At 40.4% G+C, this 24,173-nt stretch overlaps 1 protein-coding gene across 2 annotated transcripts in view; it reads right to left on the reverse strand.

Moving 5' to 3' along the window:
* Window positions 1-5,106: 5,106 nt before the first annotated feature.
* The window catches only part of grk4 (G protein-coupled receptor kinase 4), a 51,398-nt gene continuing 32,331 nt past the window's right edge, over window positions 5,107-24,173 (reverse strand). Inside the window, exons 7-16 of one of the 2 annotated variants that reach the window (XM_026169970.2) lie at window positions 24,051-24,114; window positions 23,647-23,787; window positions 19,415-19,605; window positions 14,733-14,770; window positions 14,116-14,205; window positions 13,287-13,495; window positions 9,545-9,682; window positions 8,814-8,951; window positions 7,412-7,589; window positions 5,107-6,223 (exon numbers count right to left, since the gene is read on the reverse strand). In XM_026169970.2, coding sequence (XP_026025755.1) covers window positions 7,413-7,589; window positions 8,814-8,951; window positions 9,545-9,682; window positions 13,287-13,495; window positions 14,116-14,205; window positions 14,733-14,770; window positions 19,415-19,605; window positions 23,647-23,787; window positions 24,051-24,114 — 1,186 coding nt within the window. In that variant the 3' untranslated portion in view covers window positions 5,107-6,223; window position 7,412. The remainder of the gene's footprint in view (window positions 6,224-7,411; window positions 7,590-8,813; window positions 8,952-9,544; window positions 9,683-13,286; window positions 13,496-14,115; window positions 14,206-14,732; window positions 14,771-19,414; window positions 19,606-23,646; window positions 23,788-24,050; window positions 24,115-24,173) is intronic. The other variant, XM_026169969.2, reaches the window with a different exon arrangement.

The following is a 24,173-nucleotide window of genomic DNA, read 5'->3' on the forward strand; positions in this document are numbered from 1 at the left end:
CAGGAAGTAGCTTGTGTGACAGGTTTACCGAGAGGGGAAGGGTGCAACGTCAGCAGCCAATCAGAGTCCGGATTTTTGTTGAGTGGCTTTAGAAAGAACCAATACGACACTGTGATTTTTTTTCTTTTGTTGTTATTGTTGCAGTCACGAGACCGCTGAAATCTGGAGTGCAGGACAGATTTGTTCAAGTGTAATTTACAAGTATTGACTTTAGTGTGTGCGCTGATAACAGTGGGTGTCAACTGATAAGAGAGCGTAGGAAGGAAAAACAAATGCACTGAAACCAGCCCCTCCTGACACAGTTATTCGATCATTTATTCATTTGTTAGTGCTATGATCTCTGACAAATTGGAAGAAGCAGGTAATGAATGGAACAAAGGTAGGTCTAATGGCATAAACTTTAAGTATTTTACTCCGGATTTCGTTTCTTTTTTATTATTATTATTTTTTTCAGATCAAACTAATTTCAATATTAGACAAATATAACCCAAATGAATACAAAATGCTGTTTAAATGATTATTTCATTTATTAAGGGAGGAAAAGCCACCCAAATCTACCTGCTCCCTAAACCTAATAACTGGTTGTGTCTCCTTTGGCCGCATCAACTACAGTCAAGCATTTATTGGGATAATTGCTAATGCGTCTTTCACAGTGCTATGGAGGAATTATGGCCCACTCTTCTTTGCAGAATTGTTTTAATTCAGCCACATTGAAGGGTTTTTTGTTTTTTAGCGTGAGCGACCTGCTTAAGGTTATGCCAAAGCATTTCAATTGGATTTGAGTCCAGACTTTGACGAGACTGTCCAAAACTCTTTTTTTTTTTTTTTTAGATGTGGACTTGTTGGTGTGTGTAGAATCACAGTCCTGTTGACCTAAGTGTGCTTGACTTTCAGGGTTTGAGTTAGTGGCCAGATTCTCTAATTCAGGATTGTCTTGTAGAGAGCAGAGTTCATGATTCCATAAATTACGATAAGTTGCCCAGGTCCTGAAGCAGCAAAGTAGGCCCAGACCATCATACTATCACTACTTTAGAATTTATTCTAATAGGCACCAAATCAAAACTGACTAAAGTTCCAACCAGAAGTCTTTCATTATCCAGTGATAACTGTGTTGGCACACCTTCCCCTCCGGTTAAGAGTCTTGGTGTCATCCTCGACAGCACGGCACATATGAATAATATCACTCAGTCTTCTTATTTTCATCTTCATCATATTAACCGCCTTCGTCCTTCAATCACTCCAAACAGTACCGCCATACTTGTCAATGCTTTTGTTCCATCTCGTTTAGATTACTGTGTGTGTCTGACAAGGTAATCAGCAACACAGGGGCACCACAAGGGACCGTCCTCTCCCACTTCCTCTTCACCCTCTACACCACAGACTTCAGCCACTGCACAGAGACCTGCCATATTCAGAGGTTTTCTGATGACTCTGCAGTGGTTGGGTGCATCAGCAGGGATGATGAGATAGAGTACTGGGCTGTGGTTAACTCCTTTGTCACGTGGTGTGAGCAGAATCATCTTCTGCTCAACATGGCAAAGACCAAGGAAGTGATCATGGACTTCAGGAAGACCAGGAAACTCTTGACCCCTGTTTCAATCCAGGGGGTCAGTGTTGACATTGTGGATGACTATAAATACCTCGGAGTATACATTGACAATAAACTGGACTGGGCTAAAAACACCACAGCACTTTACAGGAAGGGCCAGAGTCATCTGTATTTTTTGAGGCGGCTGAGGTCCTTCAACATCTGCCGGACAATGCTAAGGATTTTCTATGAGTCTGTTGTGGCCAGTGCAATTCTCTACGCCGTTGCATGCTGGAGGAGCAGGCTGAGGGTCGCAGATGCCAACAGACTCAATAAACTGATCCGTAAGGCCAGTAATGTTATGGGGATGGAGCTGGACTCCCTTACGGTGGTGTCGGAGAGGCGGATGTTGTCCAAAATAAAGACAATGTTGGATAATACCTCCCACCCACTCCATGACATGCTGGTCAGTCACAGGAGCACGTTCAGTGAGAGACTGAGATTACCAAAAAGCACCACTGAACGACACAGGAAATCATTTCTGCCTGTGGCCATCTCCCCGTACAACTCCTCCACTTAACACACTGTATACCGCAATAGCTACACCCTTTTTTGCACACGCTCTTCTTTCTTTAGATGTTGTTCTGGGTTTTTTGGTGACCTTCTGGATAAGTTGTCAATGAGTTCTTGGAGTAATTATGGTAGTCGCATCACTACTGGGAATGTTTACCACTCTTCTAAGTTTTCAACATTTGTGGATAATGTCTCTCACCTTGGTTAGAAATGGTTATGTAACCCTTTCCAGACTGACAGATGTCAGTGACTTTGCTCCTTAATTGTTCTTGAGTTCCTTTAGATTGAAGCACAATGTGTTGCTTTTTGCAATATTTCTGTCTACTTCAGATTGGTTTCTATTTACATGATTTCCTGATTAAGAAGGCTGTGATTTACCAAGGGTAGCATTACCTTTCCACATATGGAGCGTGATGGCAAAATGCAAACTGCATCCAGGACAGAAACAACTCAGTTTTGCTGCTAACACAATTTCGGCTCTTTGCAAGCATCTCAGCAGACAGCATGCTAACGCTTAGATAGCCAACAACCCAGAGTGATGTTAAAGCTGATTGAATATTGACCACAGCCCCAGATATGCTGCTTAGTGATGGTGATGACTTTCAAAGCAGAGCCAATGAGAATCGATAAGGATTTTTAATCCATAAGTGATATCGATAATGGAATTGCTAAATTCTTATGAATTCCCATCCCTAGCTTCATCATGCCTTTAAAATGAAATAATTTAAAAATTGATTTTGTAATTACCTGGGTTATCTTTGTCTTACATTAAAATTTGATGAATGCTGAAACATCTAAGGGTGACAAATATGCAAAAAATAAGAAAAGAGGAAGGGGGGGGGGATACTTTTTTTTCCCCCAGCACTAGATCATTACATTTTATACTCTTCCAATCGATGGACTTTTATTCACAGTAATAAAACAAAAAACACAGATCAAATAAGTCAAGACACAAGTATTTTTATACAAATGGCAGTGTATTATTTCATAATTACAAATGTCAGATATGGTACAACAACCAGTGATACAACTTGTACAAGAATTAACAATGACTGCAGTGGTTGAACGACATGACTGTACAGATACAAAATAAAGAAGAAAAATCAAGAAGTCCCAGGCCGAGTTTGAAAACCCATAATCCATCCATCATTTCTCCCTTTCTCGAAAATATTACTTAACTGACAAATCTGGACAAAAGAACGTGAAACCCCGCAAAACCTCCCAGCCTGTGTCGGTGGTCATCCCAAAGCTAGACTTGAGTAAACTAAATAACTTGCGCTTCGAAACGTCGCTGGTGAGCGCCATCCCAGTGTTCGGGAAGTGGCTTGACTCACCATCAGAGTCTTGGAGGAAAGGCAGAAGAGAAGGAATGCGCTTTATGAATTCAAAGACTCAGCTGGTCGCCTTGCGATTCATAAAGATGTCCTCAGATACCAGTGAGATATGTTGGCACTAGAAGGTCATAATTTACATATACAAGGAACCTGAAGTATTACAAACTGATACATGCTTGAGTAATAAAACATATGCATTTTTCTAAACAGGCATTACAATGCACTTAGTGCGGACATTCAAAACTGTTGAGCTGTTTAAAGTTCCTTTACGCAAAGGGATTTCTCTAAGAATGGACGGAAGGATAAAGAGGCTGAAAAAAGGCAGGATGTCAAAAATTAACTTGGTTATTGGCACATTTAATAAAGGCTGTCAGTCTTTCTCTACTAAATTCTTCAGATAACAAAGAAATTCTAATTTAGTTTATGTCGCTTTTGGTATCACTGGCAAAAAAACAAAATAAAAACAAACCAACAAAAGTTTAAAGACACTTTTCCCATAGTCATTGTCAAAACACACCATTAGTGCAATGGAACGAAAAACAGAATTTCTTCACTGCTATATGGAAGGTGTAAGAGTAAAGATGGTCAAAACAATGATAGAGTCATGGGTGGTGAACACAGTTTAGTTTCCTTGTGAGAATGAGTGAATCAGTTACATGTTAGAAATACATAATTTACAAGGTTTTTGAGGCTAAAGAGCTAAAAGGCTAAAATCTACAGAGGCAAGCAAAATCAGCTTCAAATGTGCCTGAGAGCAACAACAAACGAAATAAAGACACTAAGAAACTCAATGACAAGAAGCCGGCGACAGCTAGATGCACCCATCTGATTCCTGATAATGGAATGTGCAACAGGGGACAAACTCTTAGAATAAGCCACTTCTCCAAATTAGGTAATTACATAGGGGACCTATATGTGTGCCACTTTAAATGTATACAGTTTCAAAAGTGTTAGGAATTGAATCAAGCTCCTACATGATTCTGAAGCGCTGTATTGACAAAATGCAGACTTTGCTTTTCTGTAGAAAAAAAATTGATTAATCATTTAGGTTATACACATAAAACTAACATGTGCAGGTGGGGTATTCACAGCATTAAAAACAGAAGGTGGAAGTAAACAGCAACTGCCTCCAAAGCTAAATTCATAAAATGGGTCTGAAATGCCTCAGAAAAAAGTAAAGAAAATGTATTTGCTCTTGGCTGATTAACTTGGAAGGAAACAGGGCTGTAGGAAAATGTAAAACAATCTTGTTTCTGCAATTCAGAACTCAACTGATTGTTAATTTCTCGGCATCTGCGCACATGAGCAACTTTCTCAGGTCATTCCTGAGAGAGCAACATCCAAGCTCTGAATATAGTAGTCAAAGGTGCCCATCATCAGTAACAAATTCTACATGTATCTCAAACAGTTATAGCTAGGGAGGATAAATGGAGGCCAACTAGCGATCAGCCAAGCACAAAGGCCAAAGACGGCTGACATCTGAACCAGCTGATCAGGCGCAAGAGTTTTTGTTGTCGTTTCTTTTTTAAAGAAGCAGTTGTCAGCTGCAGGCCAGGTCTATGTTACATTTCCAACATCGCCTCCTTTATCATCTGTCTTCCTGTTCCAACTCAGTCAAATGTGTCCAAACACCCAGAGGCTTTCTGGTCTGCTTAAAACCATATGCATGCTAAACAATTCAAAACAACTGGACACAGTCAGAAAAGGAAATAAAAGCCAGAGAACACAGCAAAGAAAAAAAGACGAGGAATAGAGATAAATCACCCCAAAAATATTCAACCTAAGTGAATAATGTAACAGACTTTTACTCAATAGCTGTGCATCTAAAAATTAATGTTCTGAGCTTTCGCAGCTCATGAAAAAAAGATTTCTAGAGAGGTCCAGTAATGATGGGGATCAGGCTTCATGTTACTGCAAATGGCCTCCACCATATCATATTTACTATTTAACTCTTACACGTGCTAAATAAACCACAATTAGGAGTAAACTCGCCACCTCTGCTAGAACTGGGTCGGTACAGGCACCTAGAAGACAGTTCACTACACGGCCACCTGCATAACTGGGCTGAAGAGAGGGATCAGATTACCTCAACCAATTTAAATACACAGGGGCAGTAAGTCCTTGAAACAGACAGGAAAAGTTAAGCAGTGTGGCATTAACACAGCAACGGTAGTCTAGATTCATTTTTAACCCCGTTTCATTAGAATCTACACACTTCATTTAGAACTACCTGAGCCTTGAGGCATTTGGAGGCTAGGGTTAGTTTGAAACCAGGCAGAGCTGATGTACTAAAACATGTCACGCTGGCCAAATCAAAGACAAAATTACAGCTCACAAGAAAACAAAAAGGCCTTATGCTACATTGAGAAAATAAAAAGACTACTGGTACTGTGCTTCTTAAAAACAAAACAAAAAAAAGCTCCCCAACACACTTTATCCATACTCATTCCAAAAGAAAATAAAAAAGGAAATAAAAATGTAAATGTATGCATTCAAGTGGTACTTTTATGGCTTTTTGTACAATACAACCTTTAGTGAAAATATACATCTAGACATAAATTCAAGTACAAATGTACAAAATCTTTAAACTCATACTTTTTTCTTTAATTATAATACACTTTTAATACAGCTCATAAATACAGGTCAACATTCACTGAGTTCCTAAGATTTGCGCTCGGTTGGAGTTTGTGGAGAAGTTCTGCGGCGGAAGGGTGCAGGTGAAGGGAGTGGTTTAAAGTCGCGAGGGCCCTTCAGTCTCGTCATCGCTGTAACTGCCCTCAAAACAGATCTGGGAAGGAGTAAAAGTGAGGATATATCACTAACATTGGAAACCTGCATCGCTGCACCAGCTCACATGTGCAAGATGATGTCACCCTTGCCTGTAACCCTCACTTAACCACATTAGATGTGGTTTTTCGGTAGGGCCAAAGCTGGAATTAGTAAAATACTCAACTGCAAGCAAGTTAGAAGATGACATACTGCAAGACATGCAATTCAACGTATCCATAATAACCAGAATAGAAAGTGGGACTGCTATGTAAATGTGTGCTGTTAAAGCACAAGCTCTCTCTAAAGATGTGAGCAGGCATCTTTTACTGCAAAGAGATGGCTGATCTTTGACTGATGTTCATTTTCTGAATCCAAGAGGGACCAGAGAACAGTGTCTGCAGTCTTCATCTCAGTCTTCTATGATCCTGACAGCTTCCACTAATAAGATAAGTTGGCCTGGAAGTAACCTGAAAGTCTAAAACAGGTCAGGAAGGGAAAAAATTCTGTAACTCTCATTCTCCTTATTATCTCTCATGTTCAGTGCAGCTACTTTTCCACATAGGGCCAGGCATATTTGGATGACTTTTTTTCCCACGATTTAAAACCAGAATTTTTGTATTTACTCTTGTTAAAATTTGTTTGATAACCTGAAACACCCAAGTGTGATGAGTATACAAAAAAAAAACAAAAAACCCAGAAGACATCAGGAAGGGCGCAAATACTTTTTCATGACTTGATACACTATATACACACAATATTGCCCCACCTAAACCATGGGACCCTAAAGGGCAGTAAGGGATCACGTATCTTATTCAAATCTCTGGGATCAAACAGAAGTTGTGACAAAAAAGGTAGGAATCTGTGTGAAATTACAAGAATTCAAGGGAAGTTTAAAGCACAATATAAGGTCCAGTAATAACAAACAGGAGGGACATAGTGAAAATACCCTGTAAGCTGAACAATCCTGCAAACAAACATGCTGTTAGAATCATTTATCATCACTGAATTTACATCACTATTAGCACATCCCCTAAGCACAAATCACCCCTTAAGAATATGCAAAGCTTTAGTGAGGAAGGGTTACAAAGAGAAGACGGGCCTTATTCAAACAAAGTTTCACAGCTTAGAGATAATATTTCAACATGCTGAGTTTGGATAAGGCCTTGGGAAAAAAAAGAAGCAAGGAAAGTAGGAAGAAAGGAAGTACCTTAGCCCCCACCCCCTCGCACAGTTGCCGGAGCACTAGCACTTGCCTCTCTTCTGAACAGGCGGTAGAAGAAGCCTCTCTTTGGTGGAGGGTTAGGCCGGTTCATGTCCAGGTCTGGGCACAGTGTCCCGTCTGTCTCGTAAACGTTGATTTCTTTGAAGCACTCCATCTCGATCATCTACACACACAAAGAGAGTGTGAGTAATTAAACCTCAAACAGGTGGAAATTAGTTAGTAGTCAAATCTGCTGCAAGGAATCTTTTGTCTTTTGAGATGCTCCCTGCTAATAAACACACACATAAAAATTAATATGTTGAACATTTTGAAAATAAAGTCTAAATTTCAAGGTTAAAGCCAAAAATGTATTTTGAAAAAAGGGGAAATGTGGAGATTATCATTGTTGTTGCAAGACAAACTGCAATGTTTGCTATACCCTCTACAAAACGCAATGTTTAGAGCACCCAGTTAAACAAATTGATTGGTCGTCTCGTGATATAAAATACATCCACTTTATTGCACGAAGGTGTAACCATCGATAACCTTGCATCTGTCCATTGCCAGCCCTTTCCTTTTGTCCGCTCTTTCAGGTTGTGTTTGTCCGTCGGACCAGATGCAGCTTTTTGCACCATCTTTTCATCGTCCTCATATTTATCACCACACTTTATGTGCTAAAAGAGAAATCATTTCTTTCTTGGTTACAAGAAAGGGCGAAGGTGGCTCAAGAGTTGGGAGTTCGTCTTGTAATCGGAAGGTTGCCGGTTTGAGCCCCGGCTCGGACAGTCTCCGTCGTTGTGTCCTTGGGCAAGACACTTCACCTACTGCCTACTGGTGTTGGCCAGAGGGGCCGATGGCGCGATATGGCAGCCTCGCTTTTGTCAGCCTGCCCCAGGGCAGCTGTGGCTACAACTGTAGCTTGCCTCCACCAGTGTGTGAATGGGTGGATGACTGGATGTGTAAAGCGCTATACAAATTTGCCATTTACAAAAACCAATTCTTGAGTATGATTTCACTAACTCAGAGGGTACAGAAACTGCGGCAGTTTGCCTTGAAGCAAAGACTGTAATCTCCACATTTCAACTTTTTTCTCAAAATAAAATTACAACTTTAATCTTGAAATTTCAGCTTTATCCTCAAATTGGTCGTTAATATTTTTTTCTTATCGTGGCCTTAATACTCCTTCGTAGGAGTGACTGTCATTCCCTCTCCATTCACGTTGGACATTTAGGACATAACTGAACACCTGCACTTACACACATGCGCCAACTTCACATGCAATGTACACTTATTATTACTCTGTCTTCCAAATTCATCTTAAAACAGAGTGCACATCATTTATGCAGGTGTTTCTATGTGCTGTGGGTGTAAACAATGACATCATCTCAACGGCCTGAGCTCGCAGTACCTCGTTCTGCCAAGGGATGGAGACACTGCCTGTGACAAACTTGGAATAAAAGTCGTCATCTGTGGGGTCAAGGTTCACGCCTTTGACAGTGGAGAACTGCTCAATGTCCAGGACATCTTTACAGTACACAGCTCGAGGCTAACAGAGAAAAAAAGAAGGAGAGCATTGGAATGACTCAGTAATGTCTGAATGATAAGGGAAACGCTAAACCAGACATAAGTGAAATCAGATGGATTCTTGATTAACATGAACTCTTCACATGCTTAGGATTTCCACAGTGCTGTTTTTCCTCAACGTGGCCTACTCTTGTGTATAACCCAAAATAGAACCACAGATAACACTATCTATTTTCAACTATTGATTTAACCCCTTAGGTCAGTACTCTCCCTCCCTCATTCCATTTACGGCACTGAAAATCCAATGACTTTCACTTTTTTTTCTTTTCTTTTTTTTTTTATCATCTCTAAATCCCAGTTAAAGAAAACATAAACCAAAAACAAAATTACAGTGCTACAGAGTTTCTGGTTAAACTAAATTTATCTGGGAACATCATTGCCATTAAAGAAGGGCAGCTAACATAACGACAGTGAAATTACACACCCACTTCTCACCATGATAACAAGCTGCTTATGTGCGTTTGTTTACTGTGACAGTGGCATTTCCTGCAGAGTTTTTCCAAGCTCTGAAATGTTCCTGTGTGTACTGTGAGTTTGGAGATGTGAGGCTCTTACATCTGGGATGAAGGGAGGGTCCAACATGTTGGCCTCCAGTCGTTTAAAGTTGATATTTCTGAAGATGGGGTGCTGCTTGACCTCTATGGCCCCGCCACCCTGACAGCCCAGTCTCTCCTTGGGGTCCTTGGCCAGGAGCTAAGACACAGCAAAAGAAGAGGAAGAAGGAAGACACTTATAAACACTGCAACCTTCAAGAATGATCTGCATTTGGCTCAATTGACCGAGGTAGATAATTTTATTGCCTTATACATTTCTCACTAGAAAGGACATCAAATTAAAAAACCCATTTAATAAATCACACACAAAGAAGAGGGAGGAGGTTTCCTGTGATGCAGGCTTTTACGACTAATCCCTCCAGTTCAGTGTATACAAAACACACATAGCTGAGTTGCATGTAATCCTCTTGACTGTTTGTTTCCGACCCCACATAATCTAATAAAGACTACGCAAATCCATATGCTCAAAGGTTAATGCAGCTCTATTATGGCTAGAATTAGAGAGCGTCACTGTAAGGACTTCTGGGTAATATTACCAGCACACCACCTACAGTGCAGCAGGCTGACGGTGCGGATTGAGGGCTGTTGAGTGGTTTGATACTAGCAGACACTCTCACTGGCCCCGTTGTCATCCTGACGCCGATCGCTTTCACAACCACCAAACCGGCGGCGTCTCACTTTTCACCACATCTTTTACGCTCTCTCTCTCTGGTTGTCCTTTGTTTCTCTTGTCCTTGTGCAACTCTCGTCCAATTTACACCAGGATTCAAAGCAGATTTTCACTCTCGCTTTCTCCTCTTGAAAAATCACATCACTTGTCTATTTTGGGATGTGGTAATAGCCATCTCTTTGGCACAGCAGATATGGTCCCCCACCACCCCCACCCCTCTCCTTTGCTGCATTCTCTCCTCTTCCTTATTTTCTTTCTCCCATTTCTTGCTGAACCCTTTCGTCTCCCTGCTCCCCCAACTCCTCCTCTCCCTGGGGAGTCTTTAAATCTGCTGAACCGTGGGTCACAATGTTCCACGGCGTCACACAAAAAAATGTACCAATGCTGCTTATAAGCAGAGCAGCTCAGTGGCTCCATCATGGAGATTGTGTCAGACAGAGGAGGGGGGGAGAGATAAGCTAAGTGAGCTGAAAGAAGCAGCTCATCTCCTTAAACAAACTGAGACACAGGGTGAAATGACCATGTATCATGTGAATTAGGTAAACAAAGCTTTTCAGCTTTTTTCAGCTCACTGTTTTGTCTTTACAGTGAATTCCAGCCAGTAAAACTGAAAGTGCTCGCCCAAGCCAGTGGTGTGATTCCACCAGATGCAACTCCTCTGAAAGTCTATTTTTGACAGGAGCCGCGTTGAGGCGCACAGAGCAGAAAAGAAAGGCAGGGAATGCAGGAACATCATATAGCACACAGCTTAAACATACCGTCCAAAAGCTGACTGTCACAATCCCGCCACAATGACACAAAAGGAAAAAAAACAACATCCAACCAAAAGCATCCATGGCTGCCCGTAAAACAACATGCATGACCTTGACCTGGAGGCACAAGATAAAATAGGTGATAACTGTTTGCAAGCGGAATTCTGACCAATACTACAGCATTAATTGTGATTCCTGTGAATTGGGATTGATAGATAGACTAAGAATACCTTGGCATGGCATTTTCTTCTGACGATGCTGTCTGTGTTGAGAGCTCAGTGGATCTGCGTTCGACTACTCCGCCTAGGCTGCACTGTCGAGCGCAGATACACTGAGCGCAGCGCAAGCTAGCAAGACAGACGCTAAGCTCGTTGCAACATGGCAAATGCCTCAACGCTACCCGAAATTGAACCTCCCCCACCCTCATTCAGATCTGGCGTTTGGAACTATCTTGGTTTTCATGTGAGTATGACCCTGATGGTAAGTGCGTCATGGACACAAGTAAAACAGTATGCCGGATGTGCCACGCAATGCTCAGTTGGTGGGAACTAGTGCGCAGTTAGCTTGTTAACGTGTTGACGCCGTCCAGCCCCACGCACGGGGCGATCCGCGGTAACTCGTTAACAGAGATTTTCCGCATTATGACGTTAAAGTCATTTTAACGAGATTAACGGTGATGGATATTTACGCCGACATCATCCTAGTGCAAAGACAAGTGGAAGCAGACAAAACAACAAGCAGCATGCTACAAACTTTACCCGAGTCATTTAGACAGCCGTTAGCACATGATTCTCCTTATGGGGACCTGCTATGTTTAATATGCTGCTGAGAATATAGCCCAGAAGAAGCGTAAAGTATAGCTTTTATTTTGAAAAGAGCCATTTCTCTGTAATAAACTCTTTTCCAAAGATGAGGGATTTCTCGATCAGATAGGTTTATTTACTTTTTTTAAATTATTTTGTTGTTTCAGCAACATTACATTTAAAAACTGTACTTTTGAGTTAAAATATATATTTATAATTTTAATAAATGACAAATTAAAAAGGCATGAACATTTTTTTGTATTGAAAAAATATCAAACCGTGACACCCAAGTATCGAACCGAACCGTGAATTTTGTGTATCGTTACACCCCTACTCTATATATATATATATATATATATATATATATATACATATATATATATATATACACATGTGTATATATACACATGTGTATATATATATATATATGTGTATATATATATATATACACATATATACATATACATATATATATATATATATATATATATATATATATATATATATATATATATATATATATATATATATATATATATATATATATATATATATATATATATATATATGTGTGTATAAAATGAAGGTAAAACTGATAAACCCTCCACCAACTCAACCCCAGTTTCTCCAGGTCAATGCTCTGGATACTGATGGGAGACACTGCAAAGCTTCTTATGACAGCAGATACATAGGTGCCATTCTGGAACAGCTGGACTAACTGTGGAACATGAATGGGCTACAGGCACAGTTACAGGTCTCATACTAACAGCAGTGACAAGGACATTGGCAAAAAGCAAAACCAGTCACAGGGTTTTGCTTTAGCAATAGTCTCTGCAATCCCTTTCCCTTTTTCGGGGGTTTTGTGGTTGCTGCCTCTCCAGTGCACCTGTTGCCACCAAAGCAGGTGACAGATTCAGAACTTTTCAATATTTCCTAATTTGACAGAAAGATGAAGTTTAACTTACTTCAAATAAAATGTTCCCTTAAGTTGTTGAGCAGTGTAGTCGTCTACCTCAGTGTAAACAGTGTAGCTTTTTCACAAACAGAGAACTAGGCACACACTGACAGAAAAAATGTGCAGTACGGTAATCTTGGCTTGCCTCTCACCCACTAATTTTCTCCTTCCTACCTGAACTGAATGAATGAATATAGTTAAAAACTAATGTGTAGAATTTGGTCCACGTTAACTCAATATATAAAATAAAAACACCTCTTTAAAGATCTTATAGTAATTTAGAAATTAAGAATTTGTAGTAACATAACTTTACTGTAAAATTCAGCAAACGAGTTTTTCTTTAAACCAAATAAAAGCTAATAAATGAACAAAGAAAGAAATAATGCTACTCAGAACATAAAAGTTGCTACATATGACAATAATGACACGCTATATAAAAAGACCTGAATATTAAGTCATTGCTGCCACCACATCACTTTGTATCTTCATTTGCATTTGTTGGTTCCCGTCCTTCCACCTTTCACCTATTCTCAAAACTCTCGCTGTCATTTCTTCAGCCTCACCTGTCTGCAGATGTCTTTCGCCTCCTCAGAGAACTTATCAGAATATTCCTCCTGGTCCTCCCGCACTCGTCTGTCCACCTCCTCACGCTTGACACGTTCCTTGCGCTTGCGGAAAGGTGACTGGCCCTGGATCATCTCAAAGATCAGACAGCCCAGCCCCCACCAGTCCGGACTGAAGGTGTAGCTCTCATTCTGGATCACCTCGGGTGCTGAAATGGGAAGGAGTCATGAAGGGTGAGGAAAACTGACAGACAGCTGTAAAATCGGAACTTGAAATGTTGGCTTAACGTCGAATCGCATTTTTCCAGAAATTTCAGCGTTGCCAAAAAACCACCATACACACGGCCCGTTTTACTGACAGTGTCACAAAATGAGAGGACGTGGTATGCTCATCATTAGGTCTCAGGTGGCCATAAAACTCAAGAGCTGCCAGTATGTCCAATACAATAAAACAGAATAATATTATCATAGGTTGTTCTGTCTCGACTCTAGCATATGGCACATTCAGTTCAATTTAATTTATGTAGCATGACTTCACAATTACAACAATCACCTCAACATACTTGCACATTGTTTTTAGATGTGAGAATGTGCCAGACTTTGGTCTTTTACAAGTCTTGTCAAACTCTTCCAGTGTATCGGAGGCATAAGGAGAACTGAGATAGATGCTGAAGTTAAAATAAGGAAACCCAATACATGTGAAGAGAAGTTAGCAGAACAGTGCTGTGATTTTGCTAAATCAGTGCCCTGAGCAAAGACTTGAGAACAAAAAGGAGGAAGAAGATCGACATCACTGGGCACAATGCAATGAAAAGGAACCAGTTCTTACCCATGTATCCAACGGTGCCTACTCTCCCTCGTATCGTCTCCCCTTCAGGGATTTGCACAGCAAGGCCCAAGTCTGAAATTCGAATATGTCCTAAACGATACCCACAGATAAATCGCAAAATGAGAGAGTGTTCAATTTATGTTTCAGATTTAAATGCATGCTTTCTTAACAATAATTTTCAAGTTATAACTTACAAGGCACACGACAACATGCACACAAGACATCCACAGTGCCGTGGAAATGGCCACGTTACACTGACTTGGAACAGAAGCGGGGAGAAGGAGAACGAGGGGAAAAGAGCGGTGCTAAAAAATGAGCACATTCCTCAATTTCAAGATATGCCCAATTTGGAGAATAAATGATCTAAGTGTGAGTCAGAGGAAAGAGCGTGATGTGAGAAACTTGAGATGACTTTTCAGCCCCAAAAGATGGGGAGACGTTCTGCTGCTGGGCTTGAACATTATGAACACGACAAGTTACAAAGTGCGTGTTTGTTTTGGACATTATGAGCCACAAGTTACAGAAAAAAAATAACGACAAAACAAAAAAATGTCTTTGGAACACACGTGAAGTAAATTAAACAAGAAAGCAACAGTGAAAAAAGAGCTAGGACATACCACGGTCATCCAGAAGGATGTTTTCAGGTTTCAGATCCCTGTAAAGAGAAAAAAAAAATGACACATTAGAGATGAATTCTGATTTTGTGATAATTTTAACAACAGGGAGAGAACATTAAACCCTTGGATAAATATTTGTATTATTTATGAATTTACTATTCTGTTTTCATTAGTTGCCTCTTCTCTTCTTGAGCTACTACAGCCTTTCATGTATCATATATCTTTATTTGCTTCATTTATTGCACCGGCCTGTAATCTCCTGGCTGAAGCTTTAAAACTTAAGCCTTTTTTAATTAAGCCCAGTCTATTCTATTCTATTTAACTTGCACAGCAACATGTTATTTTACTCTTTTGTAATCAAATCTATCGGACTGCTGCCAACTTAAAACCACAATGCCAACTGTGAAGGTTACTGTAACACATGCTGAGATCAAGACGCACGGCATGTTGTTATAACTACACCGGCCATGTGCATGTGGGTCTTTTAAGAACATCAGTGTTTATGTTAACATTACTCTCAGGCCCCATTGAGTTTGACATGTGAATTACACCTCACTGAAATCAGTACACCATTAATCTGGTCACACTTCATCATTCAAGATTTCCTTCTGCACCCTTCCCACTGTTACCCTCCGGTGGAATAAATCGCTTCATAACACCAGAGCTGGAACAAATGGTTGGAAATAGTGCTGGGTTTTTTGTTGTTGTTTTTTTCAGCCATCTTGAGCACTGAAGTTTGCCACTTAGGTCTTTTTCCTCAATGTATCCATATTATATTACTCTGCTGGGTTAAATTTGTTTTCAAAACGCACATTATTATTCTCTTACTGTACATTGTTACTGTACATATCTTATCACCCCTGGCCTGTTATGCACCATTATAGTTCCTGTTTCTTTAAGGTCAGACTGGACTCATACAAAGCCCAGTTTGCTTTGACTGGTCTGTTGGAATGACAAAAATGAGGCACAGCTGGTTACATAATGGCGTAAGGTTAAACTATAGCTCCAACCACAGTATAGCCACTGAGATTTTTGATGGCTGTGATGACTTGGAAATCCCAAGTTATACTTTTATGTTTATATATGTCATCTATTTTTAATCTAAATGTGACTTTTTTCTTTATAAAAAGGAACATCCTGGTGTATTTAATATGAGAGGTTTTTTTAATGCAGCTACAGAAAATTAAGATGGTACACAAGCTTAGGACAGAAGGCTACGCCCTCACAGTAGCTGAAAAATATAGCTAACATTGCAGCACAGACATAAATTTGTCACACGGCATAATTAGTACAAGTTCAGGATTTTAACACTTAATAGCTGCAGATTGAAAAATAGCCTGGTTTACATTAGTCTTTATGAGCTTCTGTCACTATTTTACAGTTGTTCCCTTGTCTGATTAGAAAAACAGAAAAGCGTGTCAGGGAGAATGGGTTTATTAGGAATTCTGCTGTTTTAAAATACAGTTTATAGAAGTACACAGAGTGGAAGAGAATAAACAGACGGTAATATTAGTCCAATTTACCCTTAGCCACACTCGAATGTATCTCCAAATATATATCATGTTTGGATATTGTATATTTCCTACATATTAATTTCATTGGACGCTTTGCTCAGCCGGTAACAGAAACTTTGGTGTGCTATAGCTCAGACATTTCACAGTTAAAAGTGATGAAAACCAGCTCTATCAAGGAAATAATGGCAGGCTATCCAGGTGCAGATGGGTGCATCTGGATTTAGCTGGAGCAGCTCTTGTTTAACTGCATTTTAAACTGCATTTTAAAGTAGACTCTTAGTGGGTATTATGCCACCAAAAGTTACATAGATACCAGAAAGGTTTGGACTACAAACAAACTTTTTTGCAGCTTAACTGCAGTGTTTTCTGATGTTGAAAATAACCACATTTCATCTAAGACCACTATAGGCAAAAACAATTTCTATTCCATCTGCAGTAATTCATATTTGGCAGAAGGCTTCACCTTTCCATTCACATACTTGGAAAGGCAGAGGCGGGGGAGCAGCAACAAGACAGTCAGCCACAATCAAATATGGAAACATGACATGAAATATGGAGCTGGGTTCCAAGCAGCTTGCAGATCTATACTGAAGGTAGGATAAGGCAGCTTAAAGTATGCCTTATGTGAGATTTACTAGTTAGATTTGTACAAGGATCTTAGCTGAGCCACTGGGTGATGTGGGTTAGCACTGAGATCAGGTGATTTATCAGGATCTTGAACTTGACAGAACTGAACTGCCAGAAGTAATGTTGGGCATGGACTTTAGCCTTTGTAACTTTCCAAAGGTTTTACAAGCACTTTAAAATAGTATCCTAAAAATTTGCAATACAGGGAGTGCAGAATTATTAGGCAAATGAGTATTTTGTCCACATCATCCTCTTCATGCATGTTGTCTTACTCCAAGCTGTATAGGCTCGAAAGCCTACTACCAATTAAGCATATTAGGTGATGTGCATCTCTGTAATGAGAAGGTGTGTGGTCTAATGACATCAACACCCTATATCAGGTGTGCATAATTATTAGGCAACGTCCTTTCCTTTGGCAAAATGGGTCAAAAGAAGGACTTGACAGGCTCAGAAAAGTCAAAAATAGTGAGATATCTTGCAGAGGGATGCAGCAGTCTCAAACTTGCAAAGCTTCTGAAGCGTGATGATCAAACAATCAAGCGTTTCATTCAAAATAGTCAACAGGGTCGCAAGAAGCGTGTGGAAAAACCAAGGCGCAAAATAACTGCCCATGAACTGAGAAAAGTCAAGCGTGCAGCTGCCAAGATGCCACTTGCCACCAGTTTGGCCATATTTCAGAGCTGCAACATCACTGGAGTGCCCAAAAGCACAAGGTGTGCAATACTCAGAGACATGGCCAAGGTAAGAAATGCTGAAAGACGACCACCACTGAACAAGACACACAAGCTGAAACGTCAAGACTGGGCCAAGAAATATCTCAAGACTGGTTTTTCTAAGGTTTTATGGACTGATGAAATGAGAGTGAGTCTTGATGGGCCAGATGGATGGGCCCGTGGCTGGATTGGTAAAGGGCAGAGAGCTCCAGTCCCACTCAGACGCCAGCAAGGTGGAGGTGGAGTACTGGTTTGGGCTGGTATCATCAAAGATGAGCTTGTGGGGCCTTTTCGGGTTGAGGATGGAGTCAAGCTCAACTCCCAGTCCTACTGCCAGTTTCTGGAAGACACCTTCTTCAAGCAGTGGTACAGGAAGAAGTCTGCATCCTTCAAGAAAAACATGATTTTCATGCAGGACAATGCTCCATCACACGCGTCCAAGTACTCCACAGCGTGGCTGGCAAGAAAGGGTATAAAAGAAGAAAAACTAATGACATGGCCTCCTTGTTCACCTGATCTGAACCCCATTGAGAACCTGTGGTCCATCATCAAATGTGAGATTTACAAGGAGGGAAAACAGTACACCTCTCTGAACAGTGTCTGGGAGGCTGTGGTTGCTGCTGCACGCAATGTTGATGGTGAACAGATCAAAACACTGACAGAATCCATGGATGGCAGGCTTTTGAGTGTCCTTGCAAAGAAAGGTAGCTATATTGGTCACTGATTTGTTTTTGTTTTGTTTTTGAATGTCAGAAATGTATATTTGTGAATGTGGAGATGTTATATTGGTTTCACTGGTAAAAATAAATAATTGAAATGGGTATATGTTTGTTTTTTGTTAAGTTGCCTAATAATTATGCACAGTAATAGTCACCTGCACACACAGATATCCCCCTAAAATAGCTAAAACTAAAAACAAACTAAAAACTACTTCCACAAACATTCAGCTTTGATATTAATGAGTTTTTTGGGTTCATTGGGAACATGGTTGTTGTTCAATAATAAAATTATTCCTCAAAAATACAACTTGCCTAATAATTCTGCACTCCCTGTATACTTCCGTAAAGTTGGCAGAGTTTAATCCAAGATATCCTTTAGTGAGAACCAAATCAAAAACTGCAAAATCTTAAAATTTGAGTCAAGACCATTCCCTCTCAAACTTTACGTCCAGCCTGTTAGGCATCGTGTTACAGGTAACTTTGATGGCATCACTGTGAAAACATCACGGTTATTTCTGACTTTAGAGAGTTCCTTTCAGAACCCCAAAAGACATAATCTATTTTTTTTCCTTTTACTGGTAACGATTCACATGAGAGCAAGCTGAACTTTAAATGCCAGGGCATTTAGCCAGCTGTAAGCAAATACTCTTGTACCACAACATGCTTACATAACGTGGTTCTAGGGCTTTAAACCTCACAATATCGTCCACAGAGACACAGATCCTTAAATATCTGTGAACAATTCCCAGCTCCTAAGCTCAATGCAGCAAATATGATGTCAAATCCATCTCCACAAGAGGTGGGGTACAGCCTGCACAGGTCAAACTCACCTTCACACTTACAGGCAATTTAGAATTACCAATTAACCTAATAAGCACATCTCTGAACTTTGGGAGAAAGCCACGGTATCCGGAGAGAGGCGAAGTCATGAGCAGCACATGCAAACTCCACCCAGAAAGGCCAAAAGCCAGCCCGTGAAATCGAACCTAGGATAATCATCCTGTGAGGCGGCAGTGTTAACCAGCATGCCACCCATAATATGGGGCTACTGTTTAATTTACTATCTACACCTATTCCAAACTTTTTTCTGACACCATGTGTGAGCTTACCTGTAAACTATCCTCTCACGGTGCAGGTCCTCAAGGCCACAGCAAATCTCAGCAGCGTAGAAGATGGCTCTTTGCTCATCAAAGCCTGAGTTCCCCATGTTGTAAATGTGAAACTTTAAGTCACCGCCATTCATTATGGTCAGCACCAGGCACAGCGCATCCTTGGTCTCATAGGCGTATGCTAGACTAACCTAGGAGAGGGAGGCAAATTTGGGGAAGAGGTAATAATGGGAGGAGGCAAGAAGAAAGGAGAAAATGTTGAAGAGGGCATGAGTGTGCTGGAGGAAGAGGGAAGAGAAGTGCTAAGAGACTACTGAGTGGCTAGAAGAGCATAATTGCTTTATTTGGTTTGCTTAATGTCCCAAATAATCATCCATTATCCAGAATGGAACGTCAAGAATGTACACAAAAGAAACAAGGAGATATATAACAGATACAGAAAATCATCCTCTCTCTAATCCCACCATCCGTCTCTTTTCTTCCCTCATTCCCACCAGCCTCCCTTCATTTCCCCTCCCTGTGGGTCAGTGACACACAGGGTACAGTGTGCGCATACGTTGTTGTGTACAAGCAGGAAGTTGCTGCCATCAGGAGGATTTCCATCTGCTAGAGCATGTAGTCAGAAACAAACCACAAAAGGAGATGGGAAATATTCTCATGGGCCAAGTGAACAAAACACACACACTCATATATACATATATATACAAAATGTACCTAAACAAACACACAAATATGTGCTCCAAACCAAAGTAAATAATCTTTCTAAATTCTTGTTTATGTGTTGGCAAAATACATCAATTTATTGTGGCACCACAAAAGCCTTTTAGTTTGCTTAGTGATTCATTAAAATGTATGAATCACTATGAGCAGACATCCAAAAACTCTCCCAAATATCGAAGACGTTCAAGTGTGTAATCAAATGTTCAGTAATTGCTACTCTAGTATTATCGGTTCAGCTTTTGTTGTGTATGTCTTGCTGTATTTATGGTTTACACGCATGCAGCAAGACCCTTAACGTCCTGAGCTCTACTCCTTTGCCTAAAAGTTAAGCATTTTCGTAGAAGTGTGGTTTATTTCATTTATTCTTATTTATTTTACTGTGAAAAGGGAAAAATCCTGTTTCAAAGAATATGAATAAAAAGTGTCAGCAAAAATAATAGAAATATTCAGATAATTCTCATATTTATCTTTGTATTTTCATGCTGTTCTTCTATGGAAAAACATGAAATTACAAGTCTGACTTATCTGCAGGGGAAAAAAATATATTATATAATAATTTCATTATATTGGTACCGGTATCAAAAAAAAATTCATGATATGATATGATAGTGAGTCAAATCTGCATCGCAGTGAGGCAGCTCTACCTCATCCTCACCTGCTGGAAATTTTAAAGCAGGGTCACCCTGCTCCGTGTCTCACACCCACACACAAAGAATATGCGGATAGGTTATTGGTTAAAACATACAGCAAACTAACAGTATGCACTGACTAATACCATGCAGTGATCACAAAAAGGTAAAGCAGAATAGCGAGAGAGAGAGAAATGAGGGGTTTGAGAGAGCACTTGACTCTTCTGCTTGCTACTGCTGTTTGGTCAGTGTTGCTAGGCAACAGAGCTGCTCTCGTAGGTAGAGAGGCACATGAAGAGTCATCAGTTCTGCCTGCAGCACCGCGAACAAACACGCACACACACAAACACGCACACACACAGAATCATGTGCCAATCCCAGGTGACAAGAGCTGCAAGTCTGAGGTTCTGTAACAAGCCCACTCTAGCCTGTGTGTGCGCGCGTGTACGTGTGTGCACATGCATGCTCGTACACATGCTTCTGCCATGACTCACTCAAACAAGGACAGGCTACATAGCTCATGCTGCATCACAAACCAGCTAATCCAGCGTGTAGTACAACTCAAACGGCAGCCAGTACATTCAAACAGTGAACATGGACAGGCTTTGAGGCAGGGCTGCAGGAAAGCCAGGTTACTGTACTACAGATAAATATCACTGTTAAGTCAAAGTCACACAGTATTTTTTCCTTTATGCACAAAGTACACACTGCATACAGACCAGACATTTACATGAGTATTAGCCACTCCTTGCCATGTTCCAAGAATGTTAAATGAGGACTTGGTGTAATTTTGTTGTCTTTGGAACAATCAGTTTTGAAATAAGAAGCAACACTGAGCCAAAGCTAAGCTTTCTTTTCCGGCCTGAGCACCTGAGATGTGTTTGTGCATGCAGCTGGACGAAATGGAAAGAGAGACACACATCCCCAGTTTTCCAGTGGGATCGGAGTCTTGATGAGAATATGTAGTATTTAAGCTGGATCAAAAAATTCAAGCATTTCATTTTTTATATTCATGACATGTTGAAAGGGGAATAAAGAAAATCAGAGCGCAATACAAGAGGAAGCAGTGCACTGCTAGACAGGTATGCACAGTCAGACAGAAAAGGGGGGCAAGAAAACTCAACTCAGTTATTCCACAAAACTATCGCTTAATAAAGTCCTACTTTAAATATGAGCCATGACTAATACGATATTTCTTTTAGTAGTAGACTTCTCCTTTTGGTTTAGCACTGAAATTAAAAGATTTAACAATAACCTCTACAGCAAGGGAATCTGGTGGCTCTGTTACATTGTGCTAGCATGCTTTCATAGGCAAGAGTGACTGTAGTGTTACTGCGGTTATACAATGAAGAAACATTTTTATCCTGATGTGAATGGTCTCTTTTTTTGTCCGTAAGACACGAGGGTTTACTAAATGGTTTAACGAATCTAAAAGTGATTCAAGTCATATGTTATGGCCTTAACATATTTTGGAACAAAGTGTTATATAGCACACTTCAAATCACGCAGTGAGGGAGTATCTCAAAAGAATTGTGTTCCATCCATCCAGCAGACTTCTACAGACTTGGAGAGTCAGTTCAAAGGCACACTGAAGCTGTTCTGTTAGCATGCGGCAACCCAATACCACACAACGACACTTTATGTTGTTTTTTCCTTTAATTTGTCACCTGTCGGTAGGTGACTCCCTAAAAAGGTTTCCGATGCGCTGCTAGCCAAAAACCACTGCTTACTCATGCCTATGGTTCAATTTATAGAAATCCTCCATAGGAAAATCAGCCAAGAGCAATGGCATCACTAAGAGCCGGAGGCACAGTGGCAGGCTAATGATTTTTCTTTTCCTTAGGCTGGCACACATGCTCAGAGAAAGGATACTGTACCATTTCATTCTGCAAGCAGCTGCTCTGCTAAAATGTGACTTGTGTCTGCAACTCAGATGCCGCGGGTTCTCTTTTTAAAAACAATTCAACATTTCTAACAGCCTTTGTTTTAGGTGGTGCGGTTGGACAACAAGGAAGAGCAATTTTGATGCCATTTCCTGATGAAGGTGGCACCAATACTATTGTGGCATTCTCTGGAGATCGTTTTAGCTTGTTCCTCAGATTGATGCTTCCTCAGAATTTTCAGTTCCTTAAATATCACATTTGGGTTACACACTTTAACATGCTGCTTTTACTTGATGACAGATTTGTTTTGGTGAAATGAATTCCAGTCACATATGGCAGGAATGTCTGAGAAACTTAAGAGTGTCTGCGACGTAATGCTGAGCTGTCACAGAGTGGCAATCTTAAAGTAAACCATCACAGAATTCTGGGGGGAGCATTATTTTAACACCTCTGCCCCAAGAAGGCAAAAAAAAAAATTTATTAATCTAAAAATACACAGGAACAAAACAGTAATTCAGTAATGCATTGACAGATGATTGAGGGCTGACAGTATGCTCCAAATGAAATCAAATCTGGCGTGTTTGCAGAATAGCAGGTTTCTTATGAAAATAGCCAAGCTGGCTTCGATTGCTGCAGCACAATCAGCGAGCGCAGCTGAACTTGTCAACGTGTTTCCACATCCTCCCTAAACGCCCCGCAGAATGCTCTCACCTGCCACTGTTCAATAAGATCATGCGTCTTTTCCCCCCTTTTGTAGTTTTATCTCATCATGTCTTTTTTCCACTGTGGCTCACAACCTCACTAAACAAACAGAGCTCGAGTTGTGGCGTCTATCTTTAAGAGCTGATCGACAGCCTTTGCAAACACGCCATTCCGTTTCATTTGCAGGATCCTGCAGCCGACAGTGCTCTCACATTCACGCATGCACGGTCTCGCACATAGACGGGCAAAACAAGTAAAATTCGGTTGAAAGGTTGAATAAGAAAAAAGTAGTACTTACTACAAAACTACTGTTAACTTTTTCTAAAATGCGTTTTTCGTTTAGTGCCATTGCTTCACCTTTTCTTTTCTTCACTCGTTTCTTTTCCAGCTTTTTACAGGCGTACATCTTACCGGTGGCACGTACTTGGCAGGCACAAACCTGGAAAACAAGCAGCGAAAAAAACGTGATCGCACTCACATGCGCATTAAAAATAAAACACACGCCCCTAAAATATAACTAATGGAAGTTAATATGTCACACTGCAGATTTTCCCACCCAGCATCACTGGAGTGGCGACAAACGCTGGTGCATTAACTGACAGTTAACAGTTACTTGTAACCAATTAACTCATTAAAGTTTAACTATAACTTTAGTCATTATAATTCCACCTTATAAAACATTATTTATTCCTCATTTCTTACCTCGCCAAATCCACCTTTTCCTAGTACTCTGTAATGTCTGAAGGTATTTTTGGTTACTGGTTGCCTGCAGAGGTGCAATGAAGAATAAGAAAGGGATAAAGACAGAGAGACAAAACACAGAGG

Source organism: Astatotilapia calliptera, chromosome 6 (genome assembly GCF_964374335.1).
Source record: "Astatotilapia calliptera chromosome 6, fAstCal68.1, whole genome shotgun sequence".
NCBI classification, from domain to species: domain Eukaryota; kingdom Metazoa; phylum Chordata; class Actinopteri; order Cichliformes; family Cichlidae; genus Astatotilapia; species Astatotilapia calliptera.